Below are 21,912 nucleotides of genomic sequence, written 5' to 3'. Positions count from 1 at the left end.
CATTTAAACTTCTTTCATATGCATAGGGGCTGTCAGTGTTGGTAGCCTCCTTGATGATCAGAAATAGTTTTGCTTCATTTCTTTGATTCCTCTCAGCTCTTACCAGCTTGTTGCAGTCTCGGGGTACTGTCATCATCTTCCTTATTTTTGTGGAGAACTCTTGAGATTGTGAAGGACAGTGAGAAGAGAGAGATTGATTATTAAATGGGAGGATGTCTAAGCAACAGTGGAGAAAAATGTGACCAATAATTACACAGATACCTCTGCAGGTTGCCAGTGGGGTTTGCTGGATCTCAGCAACAGCAGTAAATCCTCTGTGTGTGCATTTCTATTAGTTTGTCCTCAATGTAGCTGCTACATTCCAAGATATTCTTAAGACAGAGAAAGATTGTTCAAACAGGCAGCGAGCAAGATGGAAGCATACACTATGTTGCTGCTTTACAAGGGTAGTGTTCATCAAGCTGGTTAAATGGTGGCTGTATGGGCAGTCTCAAGACAATTGCACTGATGTCCAGTCTCTGTCTATTTAGAACACTATCTGTAGGCTCATGATGAGTAGAAAGTTCACTGAAGAGAGTAGTACAATATCCAAAGGGGTGTATGGAAACCGCAATGTGACTTAAAGTATACCCTTCCTTTTTTTTTTTTTAAATACTCATATGGTATGCTTTGGCTCCTTTATTTCATAATGATTTGTTATTAAAAAAACAAAAGCGTAAGTGAAAATGTGTGCCACATAAATAATTTTTTCTTGTTGGTGTTCCTACTGGAAAGGTATTTTTACTTCAAAGTTGCCTCCTTGCTGACCTGCTGTCTTAGCTAGAAAGAACTTGTTTGGGCAATGACCAGGGAAACAACTGGCTTGTGAACAAGATATAATTAAGCACCAGGCTTAAAGCTTAGGTTTGCCGAAATACCAGAAAGGGGGCAAACGTTAAATAGAGGTTGTCTAGTGGGGTGAAAATTATAGGAGGTAACTGCTAGGAGATAAAAGCAATATATTATATCCTATATTACAGAAGTAGGCTCCTTTATGGTTCGAGTTTCTGCTTGGAAACCTAGCAATTCTTCTAGCTGTGAGCCAGAGGACTTGGATACCTTGGACTGTCTGTGTCTTGTTTGGTTTGATCAGCAAGCTCCATGATTTCATTATCATTCTCCTCCTGCTCCTCACTATTAACACTGGTGGAGTCCTGATGGTGGTTTCAATGAAATGTTTTGGTTGAGTGAAAAAGCCTGAACTTTACAATAGCTAAAGAGCTTCCTGAAAGTCAGTAGAAGTTTTTATGAATTCCTGTTTTGACCATGTGTTTGCTTGAAGAAAAACTGTCAAGTCTGATAATTTCTTTGGCTAGAATTCAAATGGATCTATGCATATAATTCTTTCTAAAAATCAATTAAATCCAAAACCTGACAGGACTATTCTGAAGTATGAGGTGTGACTGTTTAAAATCACAGGTATGTTTATGATGGTTTATGATGAAATCCCAACAAGCTACATTCTCAAAATAGCGTACTTGATTATGCTCATCATTTAAAGGAAGAGCACAGGTTGTATCAGGATGACCAAAAAACAGCAGACATATGAGTGAAGAGAGGAGCTCATTCAAGTAACCAGCAAAATAATACGGGATTAATGATCATAATACTGGAAAGATGAAGGCAGGGGAGGAAGAAGAAAGAAGATCACTGTGACTACCAGGACTGAAAGCACACTATATAGTTAGTCTCTGCAATGTTTTGTCTGCCATATTTTCCCCTTGATTGCCTAGCCTATGGAGAATGTTCAGTAAGATTTTATTCTTACTACATACTCACTACAGCCCTTAGAATTAGACTTCCACTCTGAATATTCAAGATGAAGTATTTCACGTTTGCCTGAAAGTTGGCTGAATATTTATTTTCTGCATTTTTTTTCTTTTTTAGTTTTAGAATATTAGCAAAGTGAACAAAAAGAGATTGAGTGAAGGAGCAGAGTTGAAACATGACCCACGATCATTCTTTTTGCCATATTTATCCAATTCTAGTAGAAGTACATACATGCCCACATGTAGCTGTGCCCTCCCATCAGTAATTTTATTTTGAACTTCTTTGCATAATATATTTCCATTTACTTTGTTTTCACTGCTCATCACTAATGATAACAAACTTGCAAAATACAGGACTGTATTTAACTTGTTGATATCAACACACTGAAAACACTGAAAAGCAAATTAAGTACAAGTGCTCACTCTCAGCAGTTGACTAAGGTTCGTCATAAATGTAAGCCAGTAATAATAGATGTCCTACCTATAGATATGAAAAGGTAACTCAAAAGTTTATTGGAATGCCATGAAGAGTTTTGTTCTTACACTGTAGAGTTAAGCAAAGCAGTAGAATTCATGCAATTATAGGAGACCGTAATGTATTGGATACCTTTAAATAGCCTCATCCCTTATATGGTCTCCTACTCCTTTTGTAATATATTAGTAAACATACTGCTTTGCTGTGGAATGTAATTACGTACGGTATTCTGTGCCCAAAGGAACTGACAATTTGATTTCATGCCTGTTGTTAAGTTTTCAGTCTGCAAAGTCAACCCACGGTTTGTACTTAAGTGTTTACTAAATGAATAACAATTATCTTTTCTTCCTTATTGCTGTGACTCAGGCACTTCCACTCTAATATACAGTATATATAATTTTTCATATATATTGCAGAAATGTACAACTTCCACAAACATAAAAAAATATAGCTGTGTTTTTGCAAAGAATGGGAGCATATATTCAACTTTAAGCTTACGTTTGAGTTCCTTTGTAAGTATAGTTAGACATTTTACTGAGGTTGAGAGATAACAAAACTCAATATAATTTACTTTTTTAAACTTTTTTTAGGAGAAGGTTTTAATTGCCAATGGAAGCACAGAACTCATTAATCAGAGTGCTGTTTATCTGGATTATGCCCTAAAGGGTCTTTATTTACAGACTTCTACTTTGTGGAGGAGAGGGAGAATGGAAAGTGATATTTGCTAACAGTGCTAGAAATACAAATTTATTGGAGCTGAGATACCATTTAGAGATTAATCTTTAACACTCCCTGACATCAAGTTGACATTTAATTGTTGTGACTAGGTCAAATGATTGACAGACCTGTATGTTTTGGTAAAGACTTTCGTTGAAGTCCATAAGCAATTACCAGAGATTGAGTATACAAGTAACATTTTTGTAATGAATCATACTTTTAATTCTTTATTTATGCTCAGTAAGTTATTTTGGCATGTGACAGCTCTGGCATGGGGGATGGGGCCCCTATTGCTAATGGAAAGAATATCACACACAGGTGAGTTAGAGGAATCCATGGACATTTAACTCTTACATGTATTTGTTTATCACCCAAATGTGATACTATGTTTGGATGACTGTCTACCCCTCTAGTCTTCACCTGTTTGAAAAACATCATAACAACATATAAAAACATTATAGTAATTTCTAAAGGAATACCAAGTATACAGAAGAGAAAAATGAGAATTTTTTCTTTTAAAATTCATTGTAAGTGCACTAAAATCCATCTTCTTTTTAGATCATCTCATGTCACATCCCTAGCTCTGCCAAAGCCTCCGAGATGTCCTTTCAATATTCCATAAATTTACGCCTAATACAAATTGAGTGTGAGTGAATAATTCCTGGTGGCTGGTGCCAGCTTCTGTTAGTATGGCCAAAGTTGTATCAACAACTTTTTTAACTCTTCACTTTCTGATTTGAGAAATACGAACTTTGCTAAACTTCACACCCTTAAAAAACAGTTGTAAAGTGAAACAGACAATAAAAGTGAACAAATCACTGAAGAGTTATGCAGATCACAAATCAGCATAATGAGTTAGTGCTCATCAGAGAACCAGAATAACTGATGGCATCTAATAATAGAGTTAAATGTGTTAGCACAAACCACTATAAACACCAAATTTTAGTAAAGTAAAATAGTTTGTCAGCCTAATGAATCAGTCGATGAAAGATTTTTTTTTTTTTTTTTTTAAGTTTGCACGCTAATGACAACTTCATTTTTGAGCCAGGAATTATGAGTGATGATGGTTTGCTGCCAGGCGTTGAATTTTAAATGGTGAAGTAACATCCTCAACATAATTAGTAATCTGTTGTTACACACGGCATTCTATTTGCTACTGTCTAAAATGATATAACATTCTCAATGACAGCATGTGAGTATCAGGTTTTTCTTTTTACTGCAAAGATAAAACGAAGCATGTGAAATGTAATGCCTTCCTGTAATGAAAGAGATGGAAGACAGAGGTTTTTAACACTTATTTTATATATCAAATTGCCCCTTTAAGGGGAACTTCTCCTGCTTTTACTGAAGTCCTCCCAAAACCAAAGCAAAACGTAAGATTTCTTTTACCAATATGATGATACAGTCTTTCGCAACCTGCAGACTCTGATTGTATTCCAGATCAACTTTTATTCTAGCATTTTATTTTACCAAAGTTATTCCTGTCACCCCTGTTCTGAAGATAACGTGCATATTTCGCATATGTAACATTTATATTTTCACACAAGATATCTACTTACAAGCCTGTGATTCAGCAGCAGGTGTATGTGTGCATGTATGTTTATAAACCAATGGAAAGCTTACTAGAGAACCCACATCCTAATAATTTTGCATGCCTTTGCACGCCTGTTGAGTTTCCCTCCATCGCTCCCTATGTCTCAGTCCCCTTTCTCTGACTGCATTTTTTCTGTGGATCTTTTTCAAGTGCTGATACTTTTGAAGACATACATATCTCAAATGCATATTGCATGTATGAAAATATGGTAATTGATTTTTGGTAACGGAATATGGCATTCTATTTCTCTTTGACATTCCTTATTTGTCCTTGCTCTTTGGATAATCACTTCTAGATTTTCACCAAATCCTCCTTTATTAAGTCACGGGGTTCACGTGACAATTATGGAATTATATGTTGTGGCCCAAGTTCTGTCCTTATGTACATCAATGCGACACAGAAGATTAACGCGGGCTTTGCCAATTTAATTTTTAATTTTACTAAGACTTTACATATTCCTTATAGTCATTCTATGTTGTGCTATGTTCCTGCAAAAGAACAAAGACAGGATTGCATTTAGATTAACTTTCAGGAATTTTATGTGCTGCTTTACATGTGTTGGCAAGCCATGAATAGTTAATATTAGCGGTAGCTTGATTTTATTTATGTCCTACAAAATTTAACATATGATTGCTGAAGAAAGGATGCTATGGAGATGCAGTCTTTTAGAACTGTATTTCTCACAGTCCAAATGTTATATGACTCAAAATCATTTACTTTTTTTCCTCCTTTCATAATAGTAATTGGTCTTTGCTGCCAGAACAACCTTTGCTTGTCATGGTATCTGGTAATATTATTACCCTATTACAAGATGTCATGATAATAAAAGCCAAAAAATTGTTCTCCCAATGGCTTATTCAGACTGCATAAAGTTTTGCAAAAGATTGTGTATCCCTCCCAGATATTGTCAATGCATCTTAAATGAAAAGTTGTCCAGATTATTGTAAATATTAGCAGCATTTGGTATCTGAGAGACACTTCTACATCACATGAAACTTGGGGAAAATATTGGGAAAGAACCTGAGAGACGTTTTATCTCCCTTCTTGGGTAGGAGTGTGTTTTTGAATCTATTTTTATACTTTACTTGAATATGCATATTCTGATTACTGAATTTTCAGTACTTTCACATAGCAGAAAAAAACGGAACTTTCAGATGAAAAGTAATTTAATGCCTAACTCAAAGAGTAAAAGTCTTGCAAGCCACACTGAAAATTCTTCCTAGTGTCAATTAAAAATATTGATTTAAACAACACACTACTAGATTGTGAAATTGCCATTGCATTAATTGTCAAAGGATGATTTACCTGACCTATAATACAAAATATTAAAATATTGTGTAGCACAACAATAGAAAAAAAATGTGGATAAGTTTATTTTGTCTTTCAAATTTAACTTTGCCCACCTTTATCTAAATTCAGTTTGGGACTACTAATTTTCAGGCTAAAACATGATCTGCAACCTTTGCTAGAAAACCAGCAAAGCTTTGATTGTAACTTGAAAAGACCACAAGTACCTTAATTTAATATTTCTCCACATATTAAAAAAAATAGAAGGAATTGCCTATAAATAATCTGTTGTTGACACTCCATTTTACAGAGATTTTGTGAAGGGCAGCTTTCTGAGCTATCATTTAGTCTTTCTGATTATTTTTTATTTTATTTTCAGAAGACGACAACTACAAATGTATCTCTCGCACTCAGACGATAATTTAGATTGAACTCTCTAACCTTTATGACTTTGTTCCACAGACCACAGTAAATAGGCTATTCAAATTATTATTAATTTCACTGGTCTCTGTGTCTCGTTTTAAATGTTCCGTTACATGAGTTGCGCAAAGAATTCCCTGCATGTAGCATGGGAAAGATGCTGACCTAATTATTTTAGAAATAACTATGTAGAAACATCTAAAAAGATTAAAAAGGAAATATTATGTCACTGCCAAATTAGTAATTAAAATAGCATGAAAATCGCTGTATAATTATCTAGGTTTCCACAGAAACTGTGTTTGCTGGGTAGCCAAAAAAGACTTCTGATTGGGCTTCCATACTTCTGCTCTCTTTATAATAAACATGATTTCTGTTCTGCCTTTCACAAACAACTAATCAGTTTTTCAGTAGCATAAGTCCTTATCCTATACTCTTTAAGCAGTACTCTTTAACAGCACTAATCACTCATATGCTTTTTTAACATCTAAACTCTTGAACTTAAACATGTAAAAATATTTTTTTAAAATGTATTATGACAAATACCACACTATCAACCAAAGGAAAAAAAAAGAAAACAGAATAAATTTCTATATGGTAATATTTCTGTGTTGTCACAATACAATAGTTGCCTAAAAATAAGCAAAGACATTAATCTAATAAACAAGTTGGGTTTTTTATTACATTTTGTCATTTTAATTTTTCATTACACTTTCTCATCAAGCCTTCTCAAAGTCTTTGGCCTTTAAGTACTAATAATAGGGATGTAAGCAAATGATCCCCAGTGCTAGCAAAGGTAAAAAAGGTGTGGCCTATCCCACAAGTCCTTATTCCATTAGAAACAGTAGGAGTTTTTATCTGAATTTATATGAATTTATCTGAATAAATAATCTAGATTGACAACTATTTGTGGCAACTGTTTTCACATGCTTCTTATACAGCAGGTTTTAGCAAAGCCACCTTAGAAATTTCTATACCTAAGAAGAGATAAACTCTGTATGCAATATGTTTTTCTCCTACCAAAGTTGATGAAAATGTTGTCCTTGTGTTCATGCACACCGTTTTCCTAGAAAGCAATAGTTCAGATAAAGTTGAATGGAATTTACAGATTATTTGTTTGCAAATAACAAATGGATATTTTAAGAAATGTTTTGTTACTGACTTTCCAGGGGCTGCACAACCTTTTTATTGTTCCATCACTTAAGGAAGTGTTAAGGTAGTGTCTGAAATAGACCTCAATTCTAATTGTATACACTCACAGGAAAACTACCGATACACGCTGCCCTGATTCCAGCAATTGAGAAGCAGGAAAAGGGTAGGGTGGAAGTTGGTACAATGGATTTGGAAGGTACTACATGTGCTACCTGGCCTACTTCTAGATCTATTTGTTTATGTTTGGAGAGCACTGCACAGGAATATTTACAAACAGAAAATAGAGATCCTTTGTTTGAAACAAGCAAGTTCCTGACAGATCTGCTTTATTTCAGAGAAAGAAAAGCACAACTGCTATTATTTTAATACTTGTGGGATTCTTGTAATAGTTGAATAATTTATTTTGTATTATTTACAGTTACTTAGAACTTTCAATTAATGTTCTGTAATATTCTGGAATTTAAATTCTGCAACCCCTATTTCATCCGTTAGATCCTGAGACTTCATGTGCGTTACCACTTTAGAATCATTGGAGTTGATCAAACTAAATGACAGAATTGCAGTTTAATTTTGTGCTATTTCTGAATGCAGAAAATCTCTCTAAATCATAAACTGAGATTGGGCCTGAGCACTGAGAGCTCTGTACAACAAAACATAACATCACAGAAAGAACTGTAGACCCAAAAAACCACATTTTATTCTCCATTACATAATCCACCAACACTCTTCAAGTTCTTCCTACTTAGTGCTAGGCATCTTTCTTGGAGAATTGCCATTGTAGGCTCCTCATATAATCAACACAGAAGGGCAGAGAAGCACAGACCTCCATGTGGTGATTTAGTTCCCTTCATATCTGCATTGCCCTCTGAGTTGTCTGTCTCTGCTTATTGATAATAAAGGGAACTGGAGCATTGAGATGTCTTATTTTCTCTAACATTACATGGGATTAATCCTTTTTTGTTTGGTTGGTTTTTTTTCTGTAACATAGTGTTCCAAATCTGAAGGTCTTGATTTGTCTTGTTTGGACTAGATCATTGTCTGGATTTGTTTTCATCCTTGCAAGCAATTTATTCACACTGTTTCCTCCAGATGAGAATTTTGACTGTGTAATTGACATTGATGCTACGGTATTGACATACTATGTTTATTCGTAAGTCAATGTGTGGAAACATCCTAATTTTCTGTTGTTGAAAGCACTGAAATGTAAAAAATGTTAAGATTGAGCTCAGTGAGCTTTCAATGAAGACATAAGCAAAGTCTGTGTATGCTTCTTAGTCTTCAGTATGAAAAAAATAAATGCCCATCTCAAACAGTTTGTAGCCACCTTTTTCACAAGCTAATCATTCTACACCGTTGATATATGACTAACACTGATTTGAAAAGCAAAATAGGTCTTAATAGATGATTCACTGCATCATAGAAAGATGCCTGAAATAGTCATTCACTGTTATTTGTCTTCTTGTACGGTTTACAGAAATAATTAGTATTCCATTTGGCAAACATCCATTAGCTAAATGACACAACATATACTTTGACTAGGTCTGTAACTTCCAGTAGAACTCTATCAATAGTAACTGCTGAACAGTGTCATATAGGAGTACGCATCTTTTAGTAATATGTATAATTGTTCTGGTTAGGAGGCCACTGAGGTATTTAAAGGAAGAAAAATTATTGGATAGCCTAATCTGTCTTTGAAATCACAAGAAAAGAGAAATGTATGTAATCTGTAAACTACAGGTACATGGAGTTGGTCTTACGAATTTCTTGATCGGCAAATGAGTTCTACCCCCAGATCCATGAACAATTATCATCAAAAATCAGAGTGGGATAGAGCAAAAATTTTGTTATGTGATTACTGCTTGTTCTGTAATAACATTGAAAATTATCAACTGTATACAAAAATACAGAAGGATTCCCACTATATTCTGAGTGCAAAGCTTGAATAATTATATCTAAAAATTCTAAGATTAGCCAATTAGCTGTAAACATTAGATCATCAAATTTTCTCCCTCCATTTTAAAACGTTGGGAGATCAAGAGGTCCAGCCAGGCTCTTCCCTAAGGTCCTGAGTGTGCTGAGGCACTTCTAAGTGACTGGGACTGAACAGTTCCTCCACATTTGAGAGAGCATAATTTCAGTTCTGGCTAGACAGATAGATGGCAGAGGCAAGTTCTTGCTCATTGAACTTGCACCCATACAAGGATCAGACATAAGTATCTTCTGATATAAATATCCTCTTACTCCGTAAACACAGGAGCTTTCAGAAAAGATCCTATATTATACATTCTGCAGCAAAATTGTACTTTCAGAATTATCAGTGGAGACGTGTCAGCTCCAATATGCTTGTACATATCCAGCTATTTTGTACAGAACTACAGGTTTCTGTTACTGCACAAGGAAGTAAAGAAAGCACCTCTTTGGCACCTCAGCAAAAACCTATGTTTAAATATGTTAAAAATATACCCAAAATTCTGAAAAATTGATTAAGGAGCATATCTTTTAGATATGAACTGATTGCTGGAAAGTAGTTATGTTTCAGCATTTATTTGTTTTAAACTTTCTCACAGAAAGGACCATCAAAAGACTTACAAAAGGTTTTAGTCTTTCTTGAAGCGGTAAGAAAGCACTTTTGCTGCACTTTCTCAGTGCACCAGTCTAACTGAACCGGTAAAAAATGGAAGTAGAAAGAGGGAGTCTTTCTGGGCTTCATACCATCTTGGACTTCTAATAAAGTGGTGTAATCCCCATACGAAGCTATGTGCCACCTCTTTCTATGTGTCTGATAAAAAAGCATGGATTTGAACAGAACCCTGTGTTGTAAAGTTATATTGACTTCAGAAGTGCTGAGAAGCCAATATTCCTATTGAAGCAGATGGTAAAAGCAAGCCTGTCAACCTTGCTAAGGAATTAAGAAGGGCTGTGGTGTTACAATTTAATCCATACAGTGCCTGAAATTTGTTATCTCATTAACCTTAAAGGTCAGCAGGGAGGCACAGCGAGGGCAGTTATCAGTGGCGCCAAAAGCACACCATGAGCATGTCCCCATGGTACTGAATATACTCTAAGGGGAAAGTGCTCTGAAACTGTAAGCACTGTATTCAAGGTATTAATCTAGGCTTATTAATTTTGCATTACTGAAGCTATGGTACTTCATGGACCAAGGCAGTATCTCTAAATGTAACCAAAACGTGGTTATGAAAACAGACCGGTGCTAGCTCAAAATTGTGTTGTGCTCCATTACACGTATGGGTAAGTCTAGTGCTAGCTCCCATATGTGTTCGCGGGGAATACACTTGGTTACTGCTTGCTGTTGCAGAAAATGTGAAAGATCAGCCTGGTGAAAGCCATCCTTAGGTGGACAGATTCCAGAAATGGACTTCTTCATGCTTTTTCAGAATGAAGAAGCTCATGTAAGCTCTAAATGATGTCTCTTAAAATGAAACCCTGTCTCAAATTCACCATAGATGTAAAATAATCAAAGAATTAAGCTAATTGATTTTGACTGTTTATAGAGAATTTTTTAGATATTTTAAAAATATACTCTGTAATATAAAATCATACATAGATGGGTAAAAAAAGTGTAAAAATGCCGTTATGGGTGTTTATGTAAGCAATAGTAACAATTGCCTAAACAGAACTCCAGGCTTGGGCAAGCTGCAGATGCTTGAACAACTATTCTTAGTCATTCCAAAAGTGCTTCATTTCCTTAGTTATTGCATTACTGGGTGTTTTCATCCTATTGAGCTTATTTTGCAGTCTAGCAGGGTCAATACTAGGTCAGCATATAATGATCTATAATGAGCTGGTATCTGCGGCTGTTGAGACCAGACATAATTACTGTAAGTGAGCTTGCCATTTTCTGCATGTTTTACTGTCAGTTATCAAAATGCCTGGTGGTGAGCATGATGTTCTGTTTAGCTGCAGCTTCTATACCTTATTCAATCAGGGATCATCACAGTAAGTTCCCAGGAAACATTCTTGTTACTAGCTTACTTCAGTGAGAACTGGATACATATTTTGTTCAGCAGTTCAGTAAAATATTGAAGTAGGTTAGTAACAAAGGTGAAGGCATATTTACTCAAGAGCACTTTGTATTGTAAAAAATTAAAAAGCAAATTAGAGCCAATTAAAAATGTTCAAGTGCTACATAATAGAATTTTATGCATTCTGGTTCAAGTATTGTAGTCCTTATTCATATAAAATTTCCTCTTAAAAGGCCATAATATTCAATAGGAAATTTAATCTCACAAAAAATTCATTACCGTTTAGAACTGGCAGCATTTGTCATTATGCAGTTGTGTGGCCATAAGACAAAGGGTAAAATTGGACCATTCGTTTAGCCACTGGCTAGAACAAACTCCTCTTCTTGAATAAAGGACAGAGAGGGACAAGACTGGAAAAGGCCTTGTGTTATTTTACACTGTTATTACCAAAAGGGTTAGGCAGCACTAACAGTGGCTATCAGAAAAACAAGCTAGAGAAATAAAGTAAGAGAGAATCAAATCACTGTCTGCAAAATGACAGACCAAACTTTACCAGTGTGCTGACCCAAAGGCACCCTGTCTGGCAAAATAAATATAGGTGACTTCGCATTTCCACACAGAACCATCTTCTCTGTTCACTGCCCCCTTGTACACCGTCTTGTAACACACACATTCTTCCTCTACTGTTTTTTTTTTCCCCGTATATGATACTCACTTCTCAGGAACTACTGCTGAGAAAATTCTGTATGTTAAGTAAGCAACCAAGCTACATTATAACCACTATCCATTTATACAAACATAAGCATGACCATATTGGGTGAGACCAAAGGTTCATGTAGTCTACTTTATCCGTCTCCAGCCAATCCCTAAGGTATAGTATAAAAATGGGGCAAGCAAGTGGTGTTTCCTGTGGATCTTTTCCTAGCCTCCAGTAACCTGCAGCTTATGAATTTCATTAACCAAGTATGTTTATATTTAATGCTCTCAACAGATTTTTCTCCATGCTTCCCAAACTCCTGTAAATTTGTTTTCAAGGTCTTGCAGCAAAAAGTTCTTCAGAGCAACACATTTTCATTGTTTGAACCTACCATCCACTACTTTCTGTAATCTAGATTAATAAAATCTACACTTTCTGTAACCTAGATTACTAACAGCTGTCCCCTGTACTCCTTATGGGAACCTGACTTGGTCATCAGAATGATAAGGCTGAGATCTTGCTTGTTTTTCTCGTCCCACCAGTCAGAGGAAGGTGACCTTAGTATGGGTACTTCTGCTGGTACTCCTCAAATTTGAGTGACTTTTCCGCTGAAATTGCGCTCTTGGTACATATGTAACTTTTCCCCCACTCCTTTCTCCTGTGTTTTTGCATCATCTGTATTTCCTTCCCCAGAGTGAGAATGATTCCCTTTCCCATGCATGCACATTCTGCTTCCAGACCCAATGTATCAGGACCCCAGTAGTACCAGGTGCTAGTTAACACTTTCACTGCAAGTATATTACTCACTCTATTTCAGTGCATGATTTCTAGAATGCCTGTTTTATCACCATGTAGTAAAGGAAGAAAAGCCAATATATATGATAAAAACAAAGGCGTTTTGGCCACTTACCAAGTGAAGATAAGACATAATAAGGTAGATATTAAAATGAGGACTTGGTTAAACATTGCAGACTGTGTGCGTTGGATGGCTCTGTGAAGATCATTCTGCATTAATGGAAAATAGGTGTTATTTTTGGTTTTGAATTAATAAAGCATGAACTGATTCTATAGAGGAATTATACAGTGCCCTGATAAAATGCAGTCATTCAAATACACTTAGAATTTGCTGATAATATAGAAGGGTGCAAAAGAGCCAGCTGTGATTCTTTGACTATTTAACTAGCTCTTTGTTCATCCTGACACAATTCTGATACTATTGCAAGCTGCCTTAAGGTCTGTCTGCTCATGCCTAGCTTACAAATTACAAGCTGCAAGGACCAATTAAGGCATAGCAGTTGAGTTCCCTGCAATTGTGTATGAATGGAAGAGTAGCAAAAGAACCAACCGTTCCAGTTTTCCCTTTTTGGCACAATAACAATTTATATTAAATGAGATTTCACTTGATGTCTTCATTTTTTCTAATTTTGATGCAGAAAGTAGTTTAGCAATGCTTGACCATTTGTATAATCTAAATACAGATCTGGTTAGCTTCCTATTAAAGTTGGACAGTGGACTGTACTGCCAAAATCCCACCAAAGATACTAAAAAAATATAAACTCTAAAATAGCTATTTCCTTTGTCATACTTACAATCATATTCTCTAAAGCATGCTTTGCCAGCCAACAATTTAAAAATACAGGAATAAACAGGTTTCTTAGGACTGGCCAGAAAATCTGAAAGAAAAATTAACAAATTCATTAAAAGCTTTTCTATTCAAGAATAGAGCTTTTCTATTCAAGCAGCAATGAAACACTTGGGAGAAATACTTATTATTAATGTGTTTCTAGTGTGAGATGTGGCTTTAAATAACGTTTTTTCTTCCTTTGTGATGAACTGTATGCAAGGTCATTTGATAAAATAAGGACAGTCAGTTTTCAGTGCAGACACCAGAGATTCTTAGATTTTTATATCTAGCTGGTTTATTTTATTGATTATGCTGTAGTTTGAATTAGAGAGTTTTGGTTTTGTTTGTCCCCTATCAGGGAGGAAGGGGAAAGTGATCTCTATTACTACTTCATTCAAGTAGCAAACTATCTTCTTCTTGTCGATAAAATTCTGTTCCTTACAGGCACAAATTTGTCATCCGCATAAGATTCAAATTTACTTCAATAAAAATTAAGAGTATTTGTGCAGCTATAAAAGTGCAATGTGCAAATGTATTAATTCAAATATGTTTACCGTGATGATGAAAGGGACAGCATTAATTATTTCCAGGAGAAAGGATATTCTCAGAATTTGTTCCCAGATATTTCCCTTCAAAGAAAAGGAAAAAAACCACCATGTCACAGTAGGCTTACATATAGTTCTGATGAGAAATACATGTGATATTCCAATGCCAAATATGGAGTCTCTCCCACTAGCTGAATTTCAAGAAGATCATTCATCTCAGATTTAAACACGTATGTCAAATGTGAATATAGAATATAGGCCACTCTGGCCTATTTTTCTTACTATTTATCATAATGTACCTCACAAGTAAAAATATATACTTTTAAATCTGTATTTTTACTAGAGCAGTTCTCCGAATGACCATATTATTCCCTTACTATGACCTAGTTAGTAAGACAGCTCAAATGAAGAATTCTAATTGCATTAACTAGTCAACTCATTCTCTCAGCTAATGAAGAGCTTCATTAAATTAAGTTTTCATTTTTTTCAGAGAATAATATGCTCCTGTTTTCTTCTATTGCATTTTTAGCTATTTTGGAATCATACATATACATCTTGTCTCTGCTTTTTCATTCTTCAAAGGTTAGTTTACTTTTTTTTTTACATGTACACTTACACACAGATAAGGAGGTGAGGTTCCTGTCCTAAGGAATTTATCTTTTTAATAATTCTTGGTTTTCAGTGACTTTTCATAAAAGTAACAAACTATCCTGCTAGCAAATTCTTTTATCTGCAACTATTTCTACTTCTTTTTTTTAGAAGCCTCTAAATCTTTAAAATCCTCATTACAATGCTTTAGCTTTTGACTGTGCCAAAGTTTTTCTTACCTTAATGCTTATTGTCTTAGAGTGTCTAAAAACTAGAGACAAAGCCCTAGTACAGCATAGGAGTTGCAGAGACATGCCCTGCTCAGAAGATTTTACCATCAAATCAACTGTTTTGATTACCCCTATGCACAGGTGACTGCCCTATAGACCATACTAACGTTTGTTATGAATAATAAGCCACTCACTGTACATCCTTCTGGTAGCACTTTATGGCAAAATATAAAGCAAAAGAGGAATGCAAATATGTTGTATTTTCCAAAGAAAAAATACCAGCTCATTTTCTCTTAATCTTGTTTCATTATCCTCTGCATGTTAGTCACAGAGGTCTGGATATTTCTCTTTATTAATTCTAATCCTACTATCAAGATATTAACTTGTTAAGAAATAAGTATTAAAAAGAGGAATTAAATTTAGAGAAAGATAGCAGTATTCTATAGTGAGTCCTTCCTTCCTATGCATTTATCTTCTGTCTTTACTTTGTATTTTCTCTTTCCCAACTGTTTTGGAGAGAGAAGTAAGGAAGAAAATCTAGTGTTTAATATTTGAATTAGGACTACAAGATCAAAGTTCTGTATTTCTGCCACAAACACTTCAGTACATTTCAGGGCTTTTTGGAACTTGATCTTGCTTACATGAAATTAGAGGTCTTCCCACATATTTCAATGAAAGTGGTATTGATCTTTTAATCTGCTTACTGCTAGTTACAGGATGGGGATAATAGTACATCTTTTCCATATCTGAGCAATGACTGTGAATGATTAAATGTTGGGATGAAAATCCATACGTTTAAAAAAGAAGGTATTTAAAATTCAGTGACTTACAGCTTTACTATCTCTGTATATCAGGATCATAGGTAATGCAATAACAATGTAGCATATATCATGGCAATAGTACAAGAATTTGCAGTACAGCATTATATTTTCAGTTGCAGTGACACATTAATCTTTCCTGTTAAAATAACCATCTGATATAACCACTGAAAATTAAATACAAACTCTATAGCATATAAAATTCTTTTTCTATTTTTAACTTTTCACATCTGGAAGCCATGGGATTGTTGTTTTCCATGTAATTGTAATTGGTGGGAGTTAGACATACTTGAATAATCTTACATATTTCATGTGATAAGCAGCCCTGTAAACAGAAGTGAAATTATGAGACTGTAAGCTGAGGTTTTATTTGTAGGAATAATAAAATTTGATTTTCCCAACTGACCCATTCTGTGTTTTCACTAATTTCCTGATTTTTAATGTTAAGAGCTTTCTTTTCTGCATTATAGAAAAGAAATGTCACATAATTTACTTGTGCAGGCAAAATGCCTGTGCAGATGTGCTCCAGGTACTTAGTGATGCGTGCAGCTGTAAGATTCTGGCTTCCACATACAAATGCATCGTTGTCTTCTGCAAAACTGCCTTTTGCAGTGAGAATGTATGGTACTGATAAAAGCAGCTAAGACTGCCTATGCACCAGTGAATACAATAGGATTCTGTGACAAGTTTTGGCAAGGAAAATTTCTAATGTAGACATCTTTCAGAATTTTGGCCAGAGGCAAACCCTCATGTAATGGGTTAAGCTGTGAGAATGCAGATTGTAAACCATTCATTCTTGGATCCAAGTGCTACATTCTTTGCATTCCTTCTCATATAAAAGCAATAAAAAATGCAAATTCCCTGTATTCTAGTAGCATGATATACTATTACGTCCTCACTATTCTGCATGTTGAATCATTTCTCGTATGTCATCAACCAAGTATCAGTAGGGTAAATTCCTTGGAGTATTCTTTCAAATGACTGCTTTATTTATTTTACAGGTTAGTTGTGAAATCCTAGCTATGTGCACACACATGCAAACACAATCATCTTTTTCTTGTTGTTTTCTTCCTGGCTCATCCTCTGACTTGTGCCTAAATTGTAAAAGCTTTGGAAATGTTGGCATGAAATAAGTAACCTGTCACCAATTTACATGAACCAAGACTCCTCTGGTCATCCTGGCTGTGCAGAAAGGCCTTACAGTGGGCGAAATAACAGCCTGCTTGACTTCCTGAGACTGGTGTAAAACTGGGGTAAATGGCTCTATCATGACATTTCCAGATTGTAACTAGGAGGACAGGACCAGAGGGAAGGAGGTGTTTGCATCAGATGGATTGCCAAAGTGCATTTCAGAACTATTATTCTTCCTTACATTACTTTTATTCCCTTATGGGGAGTGGAAATATAGCCATCATAAAATTGCCTCAATTTCTGTGACAGGTATATGCAGCAAATCAGAATAGTGGAGCTTTATACTCATTGCACACTAATAAGTAACTTCTCATGGGAGCTGATTTGCCAATATTTCTTTCATCTCCTGTACTCACTGAAATTGATGCAGACCACAAGCAGAATGGATAGGAATAAAATGCTGCCCAATCAACTCAGGAACAGTATAAATTGTGATTGTTCTTTACTGTTTTAGTACCAGATGTGTTAATTTTGGATTGTTTCTGCCTATAATTGTTTTGCGTTTGTAACTCCCTACACCTAAATAGTATATGCTACTTACAAGGATTAGGAAGAATAAATTTTAGACAGTAGACAGTTTTAAGTCTCTTAGCATTATTGGGCACTAAGGAAAACATTTATGCCATAATCACTTGATAAGCACACTAAAGTACAACACTCGAACTTCAGGAGTGGCTCTGATAGCCACTGAATGTCAGTAATTCAAAAACTAAATTAAAAAAAAAAAAAAAAGATTATGTTCCAAGATATTTTCAGCTTTAGAAACCGAGTCTTTTCATATTTACTTTGATAAATGATTTTAGTATTTTTCTCCTGAAAATACTAAAAATGCAGAGTACCTAAAACTCACTAGGATAGCACATTACAAAATGTAATGAAGAAAATTGAATAAAAATATTAGGAAAATATAACTTTTTAAGGAAAATGCAAATACAAAAATATATTGTATTCACATCAGATGATTTCAAGGCCTTTTGCAAAGATGTTCGAATAGCACCAGAGAGATGGATAACACAAGCATGTAGGTATCCATAATTATTAAAAAAAAAAGTACTGTCTTGGCCTAGTTTTCTGGTGTGCAATTTTAGAGGCCTGAAACTTGAGTTATAGATACTGAGTAGCTACTTTTGAGAATGTGTTTTCAAATTACAATGTGCCAGTGGACAACGGAAAAAATGGAAATTTCATTTCTGACTTTCACTCTCTAGATAATTACTGTTTGTTCATAAATTTGGGAAACATGAACAGGGCTGCCTGTGACAATATGCTGTCCTCTACATGTGTGTTTTTCTCAATTTCCTGCTTGTACATCAGTGAGGGCACAAATGCAGTTACATGAATTTTATATTGAAACGTTTAACTCAGTTACTTTTTGTGATGAATTATGCCTAAAAGTAACTAAAAGTACTTACCTTGTAGCTTAGATAACTCAGCAGCAGAGTTTCAAAGAGACTTATTAAAGCCACAGAAACCTTAAATGAAGTGATAAAATATGTGTATTAATACTGGCTTCTAAAGAATATATGACATTAAGCATTACAATGAAAAGTAAAAGATAATAAAAAACAACTTTTCCACGCATCCTCAGCTAACCATCTCAGCTAACAGAATTTAGCTTAAATATTGTTATTTTTCTGACTAAAGCACAAGCCAAGACTTGAGTCTCATTGCTCTTTTTCAAGTGTAACACTCAAGAGATCCTGCAGGGTGGCCTTTCCGCGGTTTTTAGAGCGCTCCATACACAGTCTGCCAGATTGTTTCTCAAGTTTCAGTTGTCCATTCCTAAAAGGTACCAAGGTCTTTTCACGAGAAATATAATGGAAGCTAGTCAGCTCTTTACTTTTCTGTAAAGATGTTATGAATGTGTGGAAAACCAAACACTTTTTCACTGTGTATAATTCAGAAAGTTGAGAACAGCAAAAAATGACACAGATAAATCATTACTGATTTTACTATTTAAATGCAACTGAGCTCAACTTATGAGCCTTCACTTAGATTATATGTAGTTAATGTATTATGTAATTTAAAAATATTTAAGTAGTCAAATATCAAAATAGTAAAAGATTTACTTAAAACTTTATACGTATTAAATAACCACAAAACTTACTTTTTTGCATAGCAAATATTTGTATTTTAATGTATATTGTGGGAATATTCTATCAAGAAGATGTACAAATTCAGCTGGAGCCTGAATCAGTCAAACAAGCCTCAGGATTTCTAATTTTAAACTAATGCTCACTACTACTGAAAACTCAGAAAAGTGCACTATTTGCACTCACAATATCATTATCTAGAATTTTAAAAGATGCTCTGAATTGGAAAATTATTAAAATATGCAATCAAAATATGATATCAGTTTCACCAAATAAGTATTGCTGTTTTATATAAACTCAGGTTGTATCTCAAATAAAAATAAGTCTTTGGTTGCAACTATCATATGTGTCCTTACTGTGAATGCATGTGTATATGCACATGCATACACATACACATATGTATAAATTCTTATATTTATCAAATAAACTTATTAGAATAAGACTTCAACTGTAAGCAAAGAAATCTCTCAGTACTTCTTAATTAAATTGAATACAGTAATCTAAATTTCTAAGTCAAAATTTATTCAAACTGTGCATACTTTAAGCAAGGAATTGAAAGGTATTTTCATCAAGGGATCCTCCTCTTAGTAAAATCATATATTACATAGAGGTACAAACCATCGTAATGGTATTGCACTAAGCATGGTACAAGAATATAATGTATAACCATTCTGGAAGCGCAAGGAATTCTTAGTAGAAAAACACATTTCACAGGGAGAATTCCCACAGCACTGTCCACGAGTAAAAAAAATGTTCCTAAAATAAGCAGGCACCAGGACACTGAGGACTGAACCACAAACTTCAAAAGATCTCCAAGACCCACAAAGCACTGATGTAGTGCATCTTTTGTGACATAGTCCTCTAAACATGTAGTCTTCTATATTATGGATTAACTTTAGCTTTCTAGTGTATTTAGCAAGAAAGTCCATGAAGCATGTCAAAAGCTAATCATAAGCAATTATGAAATTTAAACTCATCATTAGAGCAAACAGTGACTACTTGACTTAACAGAGCATGATAATTCTAAGATAAAAGGCTATCTAATTCTACAATATTTTGTTATAAGCTTTAATACTTTATAAATATATTGTAAAGCCATATAAATTCAAATCAGATCAGATCAGCTTATCTTTACTTCATGCTTTTGTTGTACTTGGTCGTCAAGTAGATTTCTTCGTAATATCAACATTTCTAAGTATCCTTTAAGATCACTAAAATGCTGTAAATTAATATTGTTTACAGTTATTAAATGGAAATAGTTAAATTGGCCATTTACATATTACCTGTAATCCCCATAAAGGCAAGCTTCGATTCACCCAAATAATAGGAGACCTGTTCATTATAAGAAAATAAATACAAAATTAATCAAAATCTGGTTAGTGTTTTGAACAAAATCAAGAGAAAAAAATTTGTATATGTGAATGGGAATTAGAGCAGTCTTTTTTTAAAAAAAATTCTCAGTAATAAAAATTTTAAATCAGTAATTATCTACTCAGTATTGACATTGCTTGTATTTCTAATCCAGAGCAAATCATTGAGTTCCCATGGGAGTAATCAAACACCCAGTGACACCAAAATCTTTTATTGGCTTCAGTGGCTGCTAGTTCATTCCCTATGATTCCAGAAAGAATAAATCAATTTAAGCTTTTGATTCTAGAGATGCGGAGGAATAATTATTTGTGGTAGGAAAAAGAAACTTGACAATTCTTTTGTGTGAATTTTTTGCTATCTGTGTAACAATATCAATGGTATCTAACTCATAGGGGCTGTCATATCTTGGAAAAATCTGATGTTGTCTTAGTATTACTAAACTCAATGATAATAGGCACTTGATACAGTACTACTGGAATCTGGCACACTCAATGGCACAATAGTTTACTGTTAGTCATTTACTGCTAGTCATAATTGTTTTTTAAATAAGGGCATCAATTTTTTTTTCAGCAAGGTATAAGCATTGATGGTATTCAGATCTTACAAGAACATCCAATCCAGCAGTTCACTTATGCAATCAAAGAAACAATTAAAATATTAAAGGCACTTTTAAATATTCAGGAACATGGAAGTAATTGCTTGAGACTTATGAAAACATCACTATTATATGTAAAATGTCACCAATCCAGATTGGATGGAAATGGATTTGTCTTCCTGTTTCCCTCCCCCTTCCCACCATTATGTGGACTTTTGGTTTGCTTTTTTAAATTAGGAACTCACCAATCAATCGTTCCAGGTGTGTAGTTTTGATTGGAACAACTCCGGTTTAATTCCTTACTGATAGTTGTCATCCCATACATGCAAAGTCCATTTTCATTAGCAGATGTATATGGGAACATGATCATAAAAACATATGGGAGGAAAGGGATATTAATTACATTTTTAAGTGTTCCGTAAAATGCATGCAATACTTTGAAACCCTAGGCAATGAATATAGACATTTTTAAAAGTAAAATAACTTTTAGAAAGTAGTCCTATATGTGTTCTGTATCTGTAGATGAAGGACTATGAAGCATTTCAGCTTACATTTTTTAAAGATTTATATTACAGACAATTTTTTGTAAAAACAAAACAACTGAAATTATACTTTCAAAAGCTGAACTAAGCACATAATAAATACTGAAAATCAAGAGATACTAGAAATCCTATCATATGGATAGGCTGGGACTGAAAGAGCACATATAGTTACTTATACCTGACAT

General features: G+C 34.5%; 1 protein-coding gene across 1 annotated transcript in view; it reads right to left on the bottom strand.

Moving 5' to 3' along the window:
• Positions 1 to 21,549, bottom strand: part of LOC104082123 (potassium channel subfamily T member 2-like) — a 40,785-nt gene extending 19,236 nt beyond the window's left edge. Inside the window, exons 1-6 of the mRNA XM_009585128.1 lie at positions 21,431 to 21,549; positions 20,503 to 20,551; positions 18,539 to 18,598; positions 14,309 to 14,383; positions 13,720 to 13,803; positions 13,041 to 13,135 (exon numbers count right to left, since the gene is read on the bottom strand). Coding sequence (XP_009583423.1) covers positions 13,041 to 13,135; positions 13,720 to 13,803; positions 14,309 to 14,383; positions 18,539 to 18,598; positions 20,503 to 20,551; positions 21,431 to 21,549 — 482 coding nt within the window. The remainder of the gene's footprint in view (positions 1 to 13,040; positions 13,136 to 13,719; positions 13,804 to 14,308; positions 14,384 to 18,538; positions 18,599 to 20,502; positions 20,552 to 21,430) is intronic.
• Between the last annotated feature and the right edge of the window lie 363 nt (positions 21,550 to 21,912).

Source organism: Fulmarus glacialis, unplaced genomic scaffold, assembly GCF_000690835.1.
Source record: "Fulmarus glacialis isolate BGI_N327 unplaced genomic scaffold, ASM69083v1 scaffold22159, whole genome shotgun sequence".
NCBI classification, from domain to species: domain Eukaryota; kingdom Metazoa; phylum Chordata; class Aves; order Procellariiformes; family Procellariidae; genus Fulmarus; species Fulmarus glacialis.
This window is presented reverse-complemented; position numbering and strand designations above follow the sequence as displayed.